The following is a 16,011-nucleotide window of genomic DNA, read 5'->3' as shown; positions in this document are numbered from 1 at the left end:
ACACTGTGTAGCATGTGGGATATTACTACCCTGACCAAGGATTGAACTTACACCCCCTGCAGTAGAAGTGTGGGGTCTTTAACCATGGAACCACCAGGGAAGCCTCCAATGAACACTTTTTAGACAATGGGATGGGGACTTCAAATTAAAGCTTAACTTATAAGCAGTTCCTCAGGTGTCGTTTCAACCCTATCCTGCTTGCCATCTGCACACCATACCATGAGATCTTGGTGCTGGGAGGGTGAGGGGGATGTTATAGAATACAGGGTGATCTCAGATGCTCTCTCTCCTATAGAGAGCTTTGAGGATGGGACGGGACCAAAGTGAATTTGGATATGGGCTCTGGAGTCTAGGAAAGGGACCCCCTCAGCACATGAGAGCATGTGGAGGGTATGGACCAGGTAGGGGACAGGTGGAGGGTATGGATCAGATGGATGGTATGGACCAGGTGGGGGTCACGTGGAGGGTATGGACCAGGTTGGGGGGTATGGACCAGGTAGGGAGGTATGGACCAGGTAGGGGGTATCGACCAGGTAAGGGATATGGACCAGGTCGGGGGTATGGACCAGGTTGAGGCCATGGCACATACAACCTTGGGAAGTTATTTCCTAAGACTGAAGGAATCTTGTTTTCAAGTTTTCCACCAAGTCCTGTGTATTCTTGCAAACCCACAATGCTTTCCTAAGTACTTGGGGAAAATATTGCTCTCTTCTACTTGGACATCACCAACATTTGAATTCTTTCTATTGTTCAAGTTAGCCCTTAAGTATACTGTCTTAAATTTTTCCTGAAAATCAGTGCTTAATAAGCTTAGACCACGAATCCATCTTTCCTTCACAAGCTGCATTTCTTGAGTTTACTCTGCATGACCATCCATCTGACAAAATGCATCATGAGATGCAGAAATCTGGGCCCCAGTTTATTCTTTCACCACCCCCACCTTCTGATTCTCCTCTTACTGAGTCCATGAAAAGGTCTCTCACCATTATTGACTCTATTTTGCAAATGAGATGACTGAACTTAGAGTCAACAACTTGCTCAGTGTCATTCAACTAGTAAATGATGGAGCAGAATGCAAATTCGGGTTATGTGAGTTCAGAAATCAATATCTGAGCAACGCACTGCGCTGTTTATGTGCTGGGTAACTTGTTCTGCTAACAGCAGCGAGAGCGCAGCAACAACCACAAAGCCAATGTCCTTGACAAGAACAACAGTAAGAGTGGCCACAATAAACACAGTGGCCATTCAGTGAGTGCAGAGTACGGATCAGTCAGTGAACTGAGTACTTTATGTGAATCTCATTTAATTCACAGCGTACTCACCTGAGGACACTATTCACTATGATTTTATAGGTGAAGGAATTGAAGCTCGGAAAATTTAAGTGTAACTTGCTCGAGGTCACAGGTGATAAACGGTTGGATAAAAGGCTGGAATGTGAACTGGCCTCTGTCTGACTCCAAACCTCTGCTTCTAACCAAAATGTTCCACTACTTTAATGAGCAAGTTAGTTCATGGTGGGTAAAGATCTTACAGTGGGGACATGATACACTCTGTGGAATAAGACAGATATGGGTTTGACTCCTACTTCAAACAGGCAACTTGTGTGACTTCAGCAAAGTTATTAAGCCTTTGCTGTGAAACAGTGTCCTGATTGCACAGAGCTGTGGTGAGTAAAGAGATACATCTTACTGAGTACCTGTGTGTGTGTGCTAAGTTGCTCAAGTTGTGTCTGACTCTTTGAGACCCTATGGACTGTAGCCCGCCAGACTCCTCTGTCCATGGCATTCTCCAGGCAAGAATACTGGAGACAGTTGCCATGCCTTCCTCCAGGGGATCCTCCCGACTCAGGGGTTGAACTCACATCTCTTACATCTCCTACTTTGGCAGGCAGGTTCTTTACCACTAGAGCCACCTGGGAAGCCCCACCAAGCACCTGACAGGTACTCAAAAAACAAGAACACCGAGCTCAGGTAGATCAAGAGAAATAGGTCACAAAGAGAGAAAATTCTGGAAAAGGGACAACAATTTGGGTCCTCGGACTTCAAATCAAATGTTTTTTCTACTACACCACACTGTCCAAATAAGGGGGTTTTAGTAAATGATCTCCTAATTACGTTACGGCTCTAGATCAGATCCATCTGTTTATATCTGAATCTGGTCTCAGACAGGGTTAAAGAAATGTATATTGTACAGAAGACAGTTATCACACATACATGATGTATGACAACTACTGCTGCTATTGACACAGAATTTTAAATAAAGGAAATTAAGACATCCTCTCCTTAGAGGATGTATCCTCATCCATAAATAATTTGTATGAAACAGTCACTGACTCAGGAATCACACTTATGGCAATCTCATCTCAAAGCATGGGGGGGGGCGTGAAACTACATATGTGAAAATGTTTACTGTACGTGAGTGCTACGTCGCTTCAGTTGTGTCCAACTCTGTGCGACTTTATGGACTGATTACTGATTACTGCAGCCCGCAATCAGTCTGTGGGATTCTGCAACTGGAGTGGGTTGCCATGGCCTCCTCCAGAGGATCTTCCCAACCCGGGCGTGGAACCCATGTCTCTTACGTCTCCTGCATTGGCAGGCGGGTTCTTTACCACTGAGCCACATGGGAAGTTACTGCAGTAGCTTTTAAATAATCATGAGAAACTAAAAACAATGGAATATCCTACCGTAGGGAATTACCAGATGATCTGGAAGGGTATCTAAGAGATACGGGACATGCATTCACATGATACTATGAGGAGTCAGCAACTCCAGAAAAGCCACTTGTAGAATAATGTGAAATGAAGGAGGACAGAAAAGTGTTTCTGTGCTGTAGTGACTCCAACGATGTTCTTTACAACAAGAAACTTGGAAGCACGTGAAAAGAATCTGGAAATATCCAGGTGACTGGCAATTATCAGGGGTGATAAGTTTCTCTTTATCATACACGTTTTACCTAATGTTATAATTTATTCTAATAATTAAGAGATACACACAAACTAGTATAGACAGGATGGGTTAACAGCAAGGTCCGGCTGCATAGCACAAGGAACTATATTCAGTATCCTGACAAACCACAGTGGAAAAGAATACGAGAAAGAAGATATATATATGAACAACTGAATCTTTCTGCTGCACACCAGAAATTAATACAACACTGTAAATCAACTATACTTCAATAAAACATACAAAATAATTTTCTCACCCCCCCTAAAAAAGGAGTAAAATAAAGGACTGTTACACTGAATCTGGGGCTTCCCTGGTGACTCAGATGATAAAGAATATGCCTACAACACAGCAGACCCAGCTTCATTCCCTGGGTGGGGAAGATCCCCTGGAGAAGGGCATGGAAACCCACTTCAGTATTCTTGCCTGGAGAATCCCCAGGGACAGAGGAGCCTGGCAGGCTACAGACCATGGGGTCACACAAGTCAGACACAACTGAAGGGATTTAGCATGCATACACTGACTTTGATTGCAAATTTATCACATCGACTGCATCTTATAAGAACCACCACCAGAGATGCAAAGAGAGAACAGATGGATTAAAAATCATCATCAAAGACTCAGCATCTGTAGGAATTTTACTTGATTCATCTTCTTGATAGGCAACCCTGTGAAATCTCAAGTCCAGACCAAATCCTGTCTCTGAGATGATGCAGAAGGAAACACAAGGCCCTGACACTGAGTAGTAAATCCAGTTTTATTTGGGGGCATTTCACTGCTGCAAACACCTGGGTCGGACCCATTATTAGAGCAGAGTGTATTATCAGTGAACTCACTGAGGCAGGGCTCAAATCCTTCTTTCTGAAGATCTACTGCCTTGAAAGAGAGAAGGGCCCTTAGAGGAGGTTGGGTGATCAGGCAAAGAATGCGAGGTCTTCACTTAAGCAGCACTCTGGCTTCAGAGGAAGTAACAGGGAGAAGAATTCTGTTACCGTGTCCTTACCGGCTTCAAGCAGACGCTGCCTCACGATTTTCACTCCCTCCTTCACCACCTCTTCCAAGTTGTTTAGGGGCTCTGGGAAGGCCGAGTTGTTCATCATCAGGACGCTGATCTCGTAGCTGCCATCCTGGCAGTTTCGACTCACGTGGGAGGTCCAGAACGGCAGCCCCGGCCGGAGAAGCAGCGACCACAAAACCAAGGCCAACAGCGGCGTCTTCATGACCTCCCTCACCTCACCACCATGCTCCTTGGGCTCGCTGGCTTCACTCGGGGCTCTCCAGGAGGCAGGAGCTCCAGCCCGACAGCCTGTCGCTGGGTGTCTCAGTCCCCTCTTCCCCACGCTTCTTTCTGGTCACCCCACCGGTCACGTGGACCATAGGAGACAGCCTGCCTGCCGGCAATTAGCAGCTACATTATAGTGGGAGATAAACCAAAGTTCACTCTGTGTGTTTGCTCACAGAAAGGTCAGAGTTATAAACGGAGAGATTACCTGTGCCTCACCCAATTAAGAAACATCAATTGGTGACACATCACTGAGAAAAGGGGAAAAGAGGAAGAGGGCAGTATTGTACACACCAGAAACGCTTTGGAAATGGAAAAAAAGGTCAAAGTGTTTAAGGCGAGCACAAATATGATGGGTTATTAGCTTTTAGGTTACGGCTGCACACTGAGACCAAACTAGGACCATCTGTGTTTCAGTAACCCAAGTCAGCAGCTATTATTGAGACCTGACTCTCTGTGAGGCATCGGCAGGGCACTGGGTGTACAGCCATGAATGATATGGATACATTAATGTCTTCATGGAACCTGCATTCTGGTGGGGAAGACAAACATTAACCATATCATTGTGAATAACTGAACTCAATCATCAAAAACAGTGCAGAATGGCATGGGAGCACATGACCAGTTGTTGATGTTGTTCAGTCCCTAAGTCCTGTCTGACTTTTTCCATCCCCATGCCAAGCTTCCCTGTCCTTCACTATATCCCATAGTTTGCTCAAACTCATATCCATTGAGTTGGTGATGCTGTCCAACCATCTCATCTTCTGTCCCTCCCTTCTCCTCCTGACCTCAATCTTTCCCAGCATCAGGGTCTTTTCCAATGAGTCAGCTCTTCGAATCAGGTGGCCAAAGTACTGGAGCTTCAGCTTCAGCATCAGTCCTTCCAATCAATATTCGTGGTTGATTTCCTTTAGGATTGCCTGATTGATCTCATTGCTGTCCAAAGGACTCTCAAGAATCTTCTCCAGCACTGCAGTTTGAAAGCATCAGTTTCTTGGTGCTCAGCCTTCTTTATGGTCCAACTCTCACAAGTAGTACAAGACTGCTGGAAAAACCAAAGCTTTGACTGCATGGACCTTTGTTGGCAAAGTGATGTCTCTGCTTTTTAATACGCTGTCTAGGTTTGTCATAGCTATCCTTCCAAGGAGCGTCTTTTAATTTCATGGCTGCATGACAGATTAACCTAACCTATTCTGGAGAACCAAGGATGCTTCCCTGAGGAGGTGTCCTTTGAGCTGAGCCTTGAAGGATGAACAGGAGTTAGCTGAATGGAAGAGAAGGAGAGAATGTGGGCAGGGGCAGAGCTTGTGCAAAGACCCAGAAGCAAGATGTGGCATGGATGTTTGAGGAACTGAAACAGATACAGTATGACTGGAGTGAAGAAAGCTAGTCCCGGGCAATAAAGAATGCCAGAGGTGTAGGCAAGGGTAAGCCAGGGAGTTTTCCGTAAACCATTAGGAATTTGGAACTTTAATCAACAAGGGAATGGATAAAAAAGAGGTGGTACATATACACAATGGAATGTTACTCAGCCATAAAAAGAAATGAAATTGTACCATTTGTAGAAACATGGATGAACCCAGAGTCTGTCATACAGAGTGAAGTAAGTCAGAAAGAGAAAGACAAATATCGTATATTAATGCATACATGTGGAGTCTAGAAAAATGGTTTAAGTACTCAGTTGTTTCAGCCTTGTCCAACTCTTTGTAACCCTATGGACTGTAGCCCACCAGGCTCCTCTGTCCATGGGATTCTCCAGGCAAGATACTGGACTGGGTTGCCATTTCCTCCTCCAGGGGATCTTCCTGACCCAGAGCACAAACTCTAATCTCCTGCGGCTCCTGCACTGGCAGATGGATTATTTACCAGTAATTCCACCTGGGAAGCTTGAGGAAAACAATACAGATGAACTTATTTGCAAAGCAGAAACAGAGACCCAGACGTAGAAAACAAACATATGGATACCAAGGAGGGAAGACACGTAGTGAAGCCAGTCTACAGACAGTGGGTTGTGGTGAAGGAAAATACAGTGTTTATTACAGGTGCCAAGCAAGAACAAGCAGCTAATGCTCCAAGACCAAAACTCCCCGATAGTCTTTCAGGGAAAGTATTTTAAAGACAGTGTTGGGGTGAGGGTCGCAGGGTGTGTGATTAGCTCATGGACACTTTTCTGACAGGTAGAAGGTGAGGTGACATGGTGGCATTTCAGGAATCTCAATCATGCATTTTCCAGCTCCAACCAGGCTAGGATCTACATGTTTAGGGTCAGCAGTTTCCACCTAAGTCGGGGGGTGGTCTGGTTTCTCTAAAATATAACTTAAGGATGTGTGTCAGACACTGTCATATGTTTTTCTCGAGGAGAACTTGGACTTTATGATCCCATGCTTCAGTTTTACTTATTGCTCAAGTTGTTAATCACCTTCCTCTCTCGACTGACTCTTCTTAGCTCCCGCTTTTGCCCCTTCTTCAATGATTAGTTGCTTGAGTCTGTTTTCTGAAACAGGCCAGGGAAACTAAGGTTTTTTTTTTCTAAAGGTAGGAAAGGGGAACACAGAAGGGTCTGCAATGAGGAAGGCGCTGCAGGGCTCTGCTCAGATTCATATATACAAGTATATTTCTAGACTTGTGTCTGGAAGATGAGATTGTTTATGTATGACTGTTTAATAATTCTGAAAGAGGTGAGTCATCGGCTGAGAATGAAAGGAGAGCTGGGCTAGTCCGAGGCTTGAGAAGGGAGGGACTTGAAAAGTTACCGTGATGAGTGAGAGAAGGGACTGATAAGAGGTGTGTCCTAAGGTTGTTTGGCAGTGGTTGAGTAGGTAGACCAGGAGATGAGTGACCAAATCTATGGTGGTCCTACTCAGTCTAGTTTTATGATTTTCTCCAGTCATGTTGAGCTGCTCTAGAACAGGTACAGCAAAGTGAATGGCGGGGCTTACCTGGGGCTGGAGTTTTTCTAGGTACATGCAATGAAAAGAACAAATGGATTAAAAAAAAAAAATGAAGAAAGCCAAAATAGTGGGGAGATGGATTACAAGATCTAAAGTGAATTTAAAGAATGAAGTGCATGCAGGAGGGAAGTGAGGGAAAGCCATAAAGAAGAGGCTTGAGGGAATTCCCTAGTGGTCCAGTGGTTAGGGCTCAGGGCTTTCACTACGGGGAGGGAGGGCTCAATTCTTGGTAGGGAACTAAGATCCCACATGCCATGAGGCAAAGCCAAAGAAAGAAAAAAACAGAAAGGGCTTGACGGGTACAGTAGTGAGGCAGAAGAACAGGTGGAAAGGGGACAACTGAAACAAACAAACATCTGGAAGGGTACAGTCTGCCGTTAAAGGGCGGACTTTCTACATTAAAGGGTGGGCTTTCTGCATTACTGATTTGAGCCGTTCAAGGTGGCTGAGAGCAGGGGAGGGAAAATGTCTCTAAACAGAGGAGTTCAAGGAACTCAGAGTCCAGTCTGTTAGAGAGTCACCTCCTGGGAATGAAAATCAACCAGGTTGATGGCAGGCCCTTACTGGAGAGGAATCCTCGAGGGAGAACACCCAGGACTTCAGTTGACAAAAAGGGATAGTGTATGTTGTGGCTTGATGATACGGGCCTCAAGGGAACAGAAGTAGGTTTTATTGTTTTTAATTTTAAATTATGAGGTAGATCATAGACGTAAAGGCATATCTGCAATAAACATTCACCATTTAAAAGAACAATAAAATGAACACTCACTTATACACATTATAGCCTATAAACATTACTAGAGTCTTTGTATCACTCTGCACCCCATTTCTAACACATTACCCTCCTTCTCTCAATCTAGCCTGGAGGTGTACAGAAGAGTTTATGAAGCAATAAAGGGTATCGGGGCACGTATTGATTATTGTCATCCGCAAATATGAGGATGACAAAATGCTAGCGGAAGTAGGACACCAGGGCTTTCCTGGTGGTCCAGTGGTTAAGAGCCCGCCTTGGAATGCAAGGGACACTGGTTCTATTCCTGGTCCTGGAAGATCCCGCATCTGAGCCCACGCGCCACAAGTACTGAAGCCCGGGTGCTTAGAGCCCGTGCTCTGTAACAAGACAGGCCACCGCAGTGAGAAGCCCCCGTTTGCTGCAACTAGAGGAAGCCTGCATGCAGTACCGAAGACCCAGTGCAGCCAAAAACAACTAAATACATAGAAGTTGAGATGCAACACCCAGTGTCCACGTTTGAGGGGAGGGCTGATGTGGAGTAAGGTGGGTTCAATCCTAGCATCTCCTGGAGGAAGGATGGTAGACACTCAGACTTCAGAGGATTCAGCTTTGATTCAGAAGGAAGGCACTGGGGTTATTTTATAAGGTGGGTGGAGTAGGTGGTGATGAGTGACTGACAGTGGTCAGGAGTAGGTACCCCGGAGACTTTTAGTGAATATCAGAAGAATGGAACACCAGGCTGCAGAGAGGCACATGCCATCACAAGGCTGATTAACCTTTGCTGCTGCTGCTGCTGCTGCTGAGTCACTTCAGTCGTGTCCGACTCTGTGTGACCCCCTAGACGGAAGCCCACCAGGCTCCCCGTCCCTGGGATTCTCCAGGCAAGAACACTGGAGTGGGTTGCCATTTCCTTCTCCAATGTGTGAAAGTGAAGTCGCTCAGTCGTGTCCGACCCTTAGCGATCCCACAGACTGCAGCCTACCAGGCTCCTCCATCCATGGGATTTTCTAGGCAAGAGTACTGCTACAGGTAACAAAGTTATGTGTTGCACGTTGGGTGGCCAAGTGTGCACTCAAACCTGGTTGTCTAACTGTTAATATGTTGCTATTCCCACTTCCTGGGGTAGGAGAAAAAATAGACTGTTTTTTTCTATTTCATCCGCAAATTGCAAATGTGAAAAAAAAAAAAAAACATGTCGAGGGATGGAGGAAGTAGTAACTGTCAGGTGCTTTTAATTCAGATGTGAAGACGAAAGGCAGACGCAGTTCTGGGAATCCTCTGATTAGAGCATGAAACCAGGAAAACATTTTCAAAAGGGAAGGAACAAGACAACATTCCTTCCTGGATCCTTTAAGGTAAAAACCATACGTCTTCCTTACGTTGCAAAACTACTAGCCTGAAGATCATGATTAAAGGGAGGGAGGTTCTGCTGGGAAAGTTTCAAGGGTCAAAAGCAAATATTGAACACCGAGTTGGCAGATTTATGAGATGCACTTTACAGTAGAACACAAAAGCCCTAAAGATATGAGAAAAAAAAAAGGGAAACTATTTCACGTGGGAAGGAGCAGCTGAGCAGGTCACCAGCATGTGCCTCTCTTTCATTTCTGATAACACTTTGGGTCTCTTTTGTATGTTTCCCATTAAGATCCCCTGCTCATTTTTGGAACCCTTAGCATCTCTACATTCCGTAGCAGTCCTAGGCTTCCTCTGTCCCTTATTGCAGTGGAGATGCAAAAGTGAGTTGTTCAAAAGGGATTTTACGAACTAATGTAACTGATGGAACTAAAACATGAAAGCTTTTTTAAAAATAAGCACAGAAGTAGACATTCTGATTTGAACGTGTTGAGGAATACTGGCTACAGTAAAGTACTTCTCTTTTTTCCAGTGTTATTGAGAAATAATTCATATACATCACTATATAAGTTTAAGGCATACAGCATGATGGTTTGCTTTATGCTTGTAGTGAAATGATTATAATAGGTTCAACTAATACTAATACCCATCTTTTCAGACAATGAAAAGAGGAAAAAGATGAAAACATTCTCCTTCTGATGAGAACCCTTAGAATTTACTCTTAACAGCCTTCCTATACATCATACAGCAGTGTTAGCTGTGGTCATCATGTTGTACATGAGAGTATTTCTGAACCTACGATTTAACAGACTTGCCAGATTAGCTGAAATACACCTTGAATGCCTGCAGTCCACTGGATGTGTATACTTCTGCTTCTTCCAATCAAGTCATTTGTTTACCAAGGGTCCGTTGTGTTTGTGCCCAAATTTGCCAAAGTGATAAAGACTCCACCCGCTAATGCAGGAGACACGGGTTCAATCCTTGGGTCAGGAAGATCCCCTGGAGGAGGAAATGGCAACCCACTCCAGTATTCTTGCCTGGGAAATCCCATGGACAGAGGAGCCTGGCAGGTTACAGTTCATGGGGTTGCAAAGGAGTGGGACATGACCTATCGACTCAACAGCAAAAAACCTGATAAAATAATTTTAAAAACTGTTGGAAATTACTAAGAAAAGACAAATTACTAAGAAAATAGCTGTGGAAAGACTGCTATAAAACACTGGAAAATAACAAAGAAACCTAACAAACACTTTGTCCTTGGAGAGCTTGTCAATTACCTTAAAATATGTAATGCCAAAAGTAATATTAAGATGCATTTTGTTTAAGAGATCTGATATAGCGGGGAGGGAAAAATTGGGAATTTGAGATTAACAGATACGTATTATTATATATGAAATAAAACAACAAGGACCTACCGTATAGTAAAGGGAACTATATTCAATATCTTACAATAACATAATGGAAAAGAATCTGAAAAAGAATGCATATATATATATTCACAAACACAACTGAATCACTTATCTGTAAAGCAACTGTACTTTAAAAAAAAAAAAAGAAAGAAAGCTGATACAGAGGTTCAATCTAAGGACTAATGTTCAAAGAAAATTACCTGGCCTGATAAACATGAATATGTTTTGAGATTTAAAAAAAAAAAAAAACAACTTTTAATGTATAAATAAAAAATTTTTAATTAATTCTACTTTACTGTCTTTTCCTGTGGAGGAAATACTTACTAGTCCTATTCACAAAGGATAATATGACGCCAGATGGGTTCAGGTAACTAAAAGTCTACATGGTTTTGTTGAGCACTCAAGAGTTAAGGTAGCTCAGATGGTAAAGGATCCACCTGCAATGCAGGAGACCTGGGTTTGATCCCTGGTTTCGGAAGATCCCTTGGAGAAGTGAGTGGCAACCCACTCCAGTATTCTTGCCTGGAGAATTCCATGGACAGAGGAGCCTGACAGGCTACAGTCCATGGGGTTGCAAAGAGTTGGACATGATAGAGCGACTAACATGTTCACTTACGTGTGTTTGGTTATGCAAACATTCTGAGTTAGGCACAGAGAAACATAAACTGCTTGATATAATAAAATGAGGAAATGTGAAGTTCCCAGGGCTAACCCAGGAACAAGGGAATGAGGAAGAGAGATGGAAAGTTAAAACGGAAGAAATGGGAGTTATGTATTGGGTTGGCCAAAAAGTTCGTTTGGGTTTTAAGTAACACTGTACAGAAAAATCTGAACGAAATTGTTGGTCAACCCAATAGAAAGAAATGGCCAACGTGATGGGGAATGAAGACTCTTGAGAACAAGGATATATAAAATACATAAGAGGTTGTAGGTTGCTTGTCTTTTCCTTGAGGAAAAGATGCCTAACTTCATCCATACAACAGATTATTGGATGGGATGGGGAAGGAGGTAGGAGGGGGGTTCAGGATGGGAAACACATGTACACCCATGGCTGGTTCATGTCAATGGTGAAAACCACTACAATATTGTAAAGTAATTAGCCTCCAATTAAAATAAATTAAAAAAATAAAATAAAACTGGTAAAACTGGGTGAAAGTTCCTCAGTTATGTCTGACTCTTTGGGACCACACGGGCTATAGCCTGCCAGGCTTCTCTGTCCATGGGATTTTCCAGGCAAGAATACTGGAGTGGTTTGCCATGCCCTCCTCCAGGAGATCTTCCTGACCCAGGGATCGAACTCAGGATCCCACACTGTAGGCAGATTCTTTACCATCTGAGCCACCAGGCAAGCCTACTGGGTAACTCTTCCCAAACCTTCAGTCAAGTCTGTGGCAGACACCACTTGCCTAAACTCTGGGAATTATGGACAAGTGCTCACATCTGTGTCTAGATGGATGGGGCAAGAACAGGAATGGGATGGCTAGGTGATTCTCAGAAGCAGCAGTCTCAAGTCAGAGATGATCATAAGTAGTTTAAGTCTTCAGGGCTTGATGAAATACTGGGGAGTTTTTGGACTTTCTAAAAGGATGAGATGAGAGTCAAAGTCATCTTATGTAGATCTCCAGGTCGGATAACCCAACTGACACTTGAATCACTGTTGTATACTAGGGCTGAATAGCTAAACTCAGCACCAGTGCTTGGGCGCTTCAGGCTGACAAGTTTGTTACTTTTCCTGGTTCCCACTTCGAAAGAAACGCTATTTATCCTTGAGCAATGTTTTCCTTGGGGGTTCCCAGGTGGCGCTAGTGGTAAAGAGCCCACTTGCCAATGCAGGTAGACATAAGAGACGCTAGTTCCATCCCTGGGTAGGGAATATGTCCTGGAGGAGAGCATGGCAACCCACTCCGGTATTCTTGCCTGGAGAACCCCATGGGCAGAGAAGCCTCGCAGGCTATAGCCCATGGGGTCCCAAAGAGTCAGACACGACTGAGGCGACTTAGCACACACAGTCTTCTTCTCCCTCCTTCCCCAGCCCATATTGTATAGTATTCTTATGTGCTCAGGAAAGGCTGGAGTAGATGATTGTTATATACTTGCTGGGGCAGCTGGAATTCTGTTTAGTTTCCCAGCGACTCTTGCATTACCTCCTGGGTCCAGGTGGCTATGTTTACATACTAAAGGGAAATACGCGTTGGAGACAGCTGTAATGCATCTCAACTGCCATAAAGATCCCCGTGCTCTGGAAATAACTTTGTTTGTTTTCTCTTACCTCCAACACACGGAAGGAAACAGACCCTAGGCTGCCAAAGAGTGGATATTGGGTTGACAAGTCAATTCTGAAAAAGGAACTCTGTATTCTCCTGTAGAGAAGTCAGAGATTACTCTTCCCCACTCCTGCTGCTGCTGCTGCTGCTGCTAAGTTGCTTCAGTTGTGTCCGACTCTGTGCGACCCCAGAGACGGCAGCCCACCAGGCTCCCCAGTCCCTGAGATTTTCCAGGCAAGAACACTGGAGTGGGTTGCCATTTCCTTCTCCAATGCATGAAAGTGAAAAACGAAAGTCAAGTCGCTCAGTTGTGTCCGACTCTTAGCGACCCCATGGACTGCAGCCTACCAGGCTCCTCCATCCATGGGATTTTCCAGGCAAGAGTACTGGAGTGGGGTGCCATTGCCTTCTCCGTTCCCTACTCCTGCTGCTGCTGCTAAGTCACTTCAGTCGTGTCCGACTCTGTGTGACCCCATAGACGGAAGCCCACCAGGCTCCCCTGTCCCTGGGATTCTCCAGGCAAGAACACTGGAGCGGGTTATCATTTCCTTCTCCAATGTGTGAAAGTGGAAAGTGAAAAGTGAAAGTGAAGTCGCCCAGTCGCGTCCGACCCCCAGCGACCCCACGGACTGCAGCCCACCAGGCTCCTCCATCCATGGGATTTTCTGGGCAAAAGTACTGGAGTGGCTTGACATTGCGTTCTCCAGTTCCCTACTCCTAACCCACCCCTATTCCCTCCCTCCAGCGGCAGCTGAAGAATTACTTCCTCATAATTATATGGGTTAAAATAATAGCTTGGGAAAGAAGTAAAAAAACTGATCAATTCCTTGAAGTGTAAACTTCTTACAAATAGAGTGATTGCCAGTTTTGTTTACTGATGCTTCTCTGCTGCTGCTGCTGCTAAGTCACTTCAGTTGTGTCCAACTCTGTGTGACCCCATAGACGGAAGCCCACCAGGCTCCCCCGTCCCTGGGATTCTCCAGGCAAGAACACTGGAGTGGGTTGCCATTTCCTTCTCCAATGTGTGAGAGTAAAAAGTGAAAGTGAAGTCGCCTAGTCGTGGCCAACCCTTAGCGACCCCATGGACTACAGCCTACCAGGCTCCTCCATCCATGGGATTTTCTAGGCAATAGTACTCTAGATAGTAGGAAATGTCGGGCAAGCATTTAAACAACAGAATTGTATATCTAGAGGTAAAGAAGAGTTTCTTTGAGTCTCAGGAGGCAGTCTGATATTCTTAAACAAAAAACCCAAACCCACACAACTTGAAGCTGGGTTTGAATCATGTCTCAGACCTTTGTTAAGCATAAGAACTTGGGCAGATTACCTACATTTGCTGATCTTCAGTTTTCTTTATTATAAGATAAATTTAATTTCTATTCTAGCCAAGAAGCCTGAGCTGTGACCCTTGCTGGTGTCTGGACGTGGATAGGTGTGCCAGGTGATGGATGGGATTTGTCCAGACAATATTCACTCACCTGGAGTTCAACAGTCACACCCCATAGGTGATTCATTCTCAGGGAAACAGCCAAACAACAGTTGCCAGATTATTCAAGCCCATCTCCAATCCAGTCCATACATGCAGACCTTAGTTCAAAAGAGAAAAAGACCTGGAATAAAAAACTAAAACCACCTGATACACAGCTCAGTAGAACACTGAGTCACAGATATAACTGCCCAGGGGCTCTCTAACAGGCTCCCTCACACAAAGCAGAGGAATATTGTTCTTCACTTGATCAAAAGTTGGCAGCCAGTTTTGGAGCTTTGAGAGTCCTCACCGAATGCCTGCGGCTATGGGAGCTATGGCTGCACCCAATGGGGGACTTCAGTGCATGAGCAGACTGTAGCCACCAGGGGGCAGAATCCGCTGCAGACCCTCATGTCCATTGGACAAAGAGACTTACTCGACAATATTCAGGACATGCCTGGCAAGTTCTAGAAATACTCAGGAGAGATCGAACAAATGAAAGTTAAGTTTCTACGCTTCCCTGGTGGCTTAGCTGGTCAAGAATCTGCCTGCAACGCAGCAGACCCCAGTTCAATTCCTGGGTTGGGAAGGTTCCCTGGAGAAGGGATAGGCTACCCACTCCAGTATTCTTGGGCCTTCCTGGTGGCTCAGAGGGTAACTGAGTTAGTGATTGTTATTCCTGGATGCCATTCTCTAAACAGCAGGATCAACTGCTTCTTCCTTTGTGCTATTTTTGTGTATAGTAGGTATATCTTATTTCTGTTCTGTTCAGTCGCTCAATAGTGTCCGACTCTTTGCGACCCCGTGGACTGTAGCCTACCAGGCTTCTCCATCCAAGGGATTCTCCAGGCAAGAATACTGGAGTGGGTTACCGTTTCCTTCTCCAGGGAATCTTCCCGACCCAGGGATCGAACCCAGGTCTCCCGCATTGGAGGCAGACGCGTTAACCTCTGAGCCACCAGGGAAGCCCAATTAACTGAAATTAATTGAATTGAAAAAGCTAAGTATATGACAAATTCACTTTATTAGAAAAGAGTGGTAGTGGAAAGTAATTTCAGTTGTATTCAAGAGATAACTGTGTAACTAGATGTGATTAAAACATTATCCGGAAAACAAATATTTGGAATCTACCACAGGAACAAAAGTTTAAACTACGTTTATTTAGATAAACTGTTTTATTATTTGAAATATATTTACACTGCATTAGCAGGATATATTTGAGAGAAAGAATAGAAATTCTGAAGTGTAGAATGGCAGATATTCCTTTTCACGTTATATATGCGATTAGGAAAAGTGAATCTGTCGAATGTTTAAAACTTGGCAAAATTATTTGAAGAAGGAGCAAGTGCCTGGTGAAACAGTATTAGATGGAAGGGGATAAGAAGGTCAAGGGGCGAAAACTTATTAATCCTTCAAGATTGAAGAAACTGGTTGCCTAAAGAATTATCATATCAAATGTATCAGACATGGCTACATATAATACATTCTGTTTGAAAAAAAAGTCTGTAAAAAATTGAAAGGAGTCTTACAGTTTTGCTACTGGATTTGAGCAAACTCTGGGAGATAGTGGAGGACAGAAGGGCCTGTCTGTGCTGTAGTCCATGGG

The 16,011-nt window shown here is 44.3% G+C and overlaps 1 protein-coding gene across 3 annotated transcripts in view; it reads right to left on the bottom strand.

Annotated features, from left to right (window-relative positions):
* The window catches only part of GUCY2C (guanylate cyclase 2C), a 97,577-nt gene that overhangs the window by 60,054 nt on the left and 21,512 nt on the right, over window positions 1–16,011 (bottom strand). For 2 of the 3 annotated variants that reach the window (XM_055394169.2, XM_055394168.2), the window contains exon 2: window positions 14,416–14,524. Coding sequence is in view for 1 of the 3 variants with exons in the window: in XM_055394167.2 (XP_055250142.2) it covers window positions 3,949–4,165 (217 nt within the window). In the remaining 2 variants the exon portion in view is untranslated. Of the gene's footprint in view, window positions 1–3,948; window positions 8,717–14,415; window positions 14,525–16,011 lie in introns of those variants that run through there. The other variant, XM_055394167.2, reaches the window with a different exon arrangement.

This window comes from Moschus berezovskii, chromosome 6 (assembly GCF_049115385.1).
Source record: "Moschus berezovskii isolate FMDL1 chromosome 6, NW_MosBer_1.0, whole genome shotgun sequence".
Lineage (NCBI taxonomy): Eukaryota > Metazoa > Chordata > Mammalia > Artiodactyla > Moschidae > Moschus > Moschus berezovskii.
This window is presented reverse-complemented; position numbering and strand designations above follow the sequence as displayed.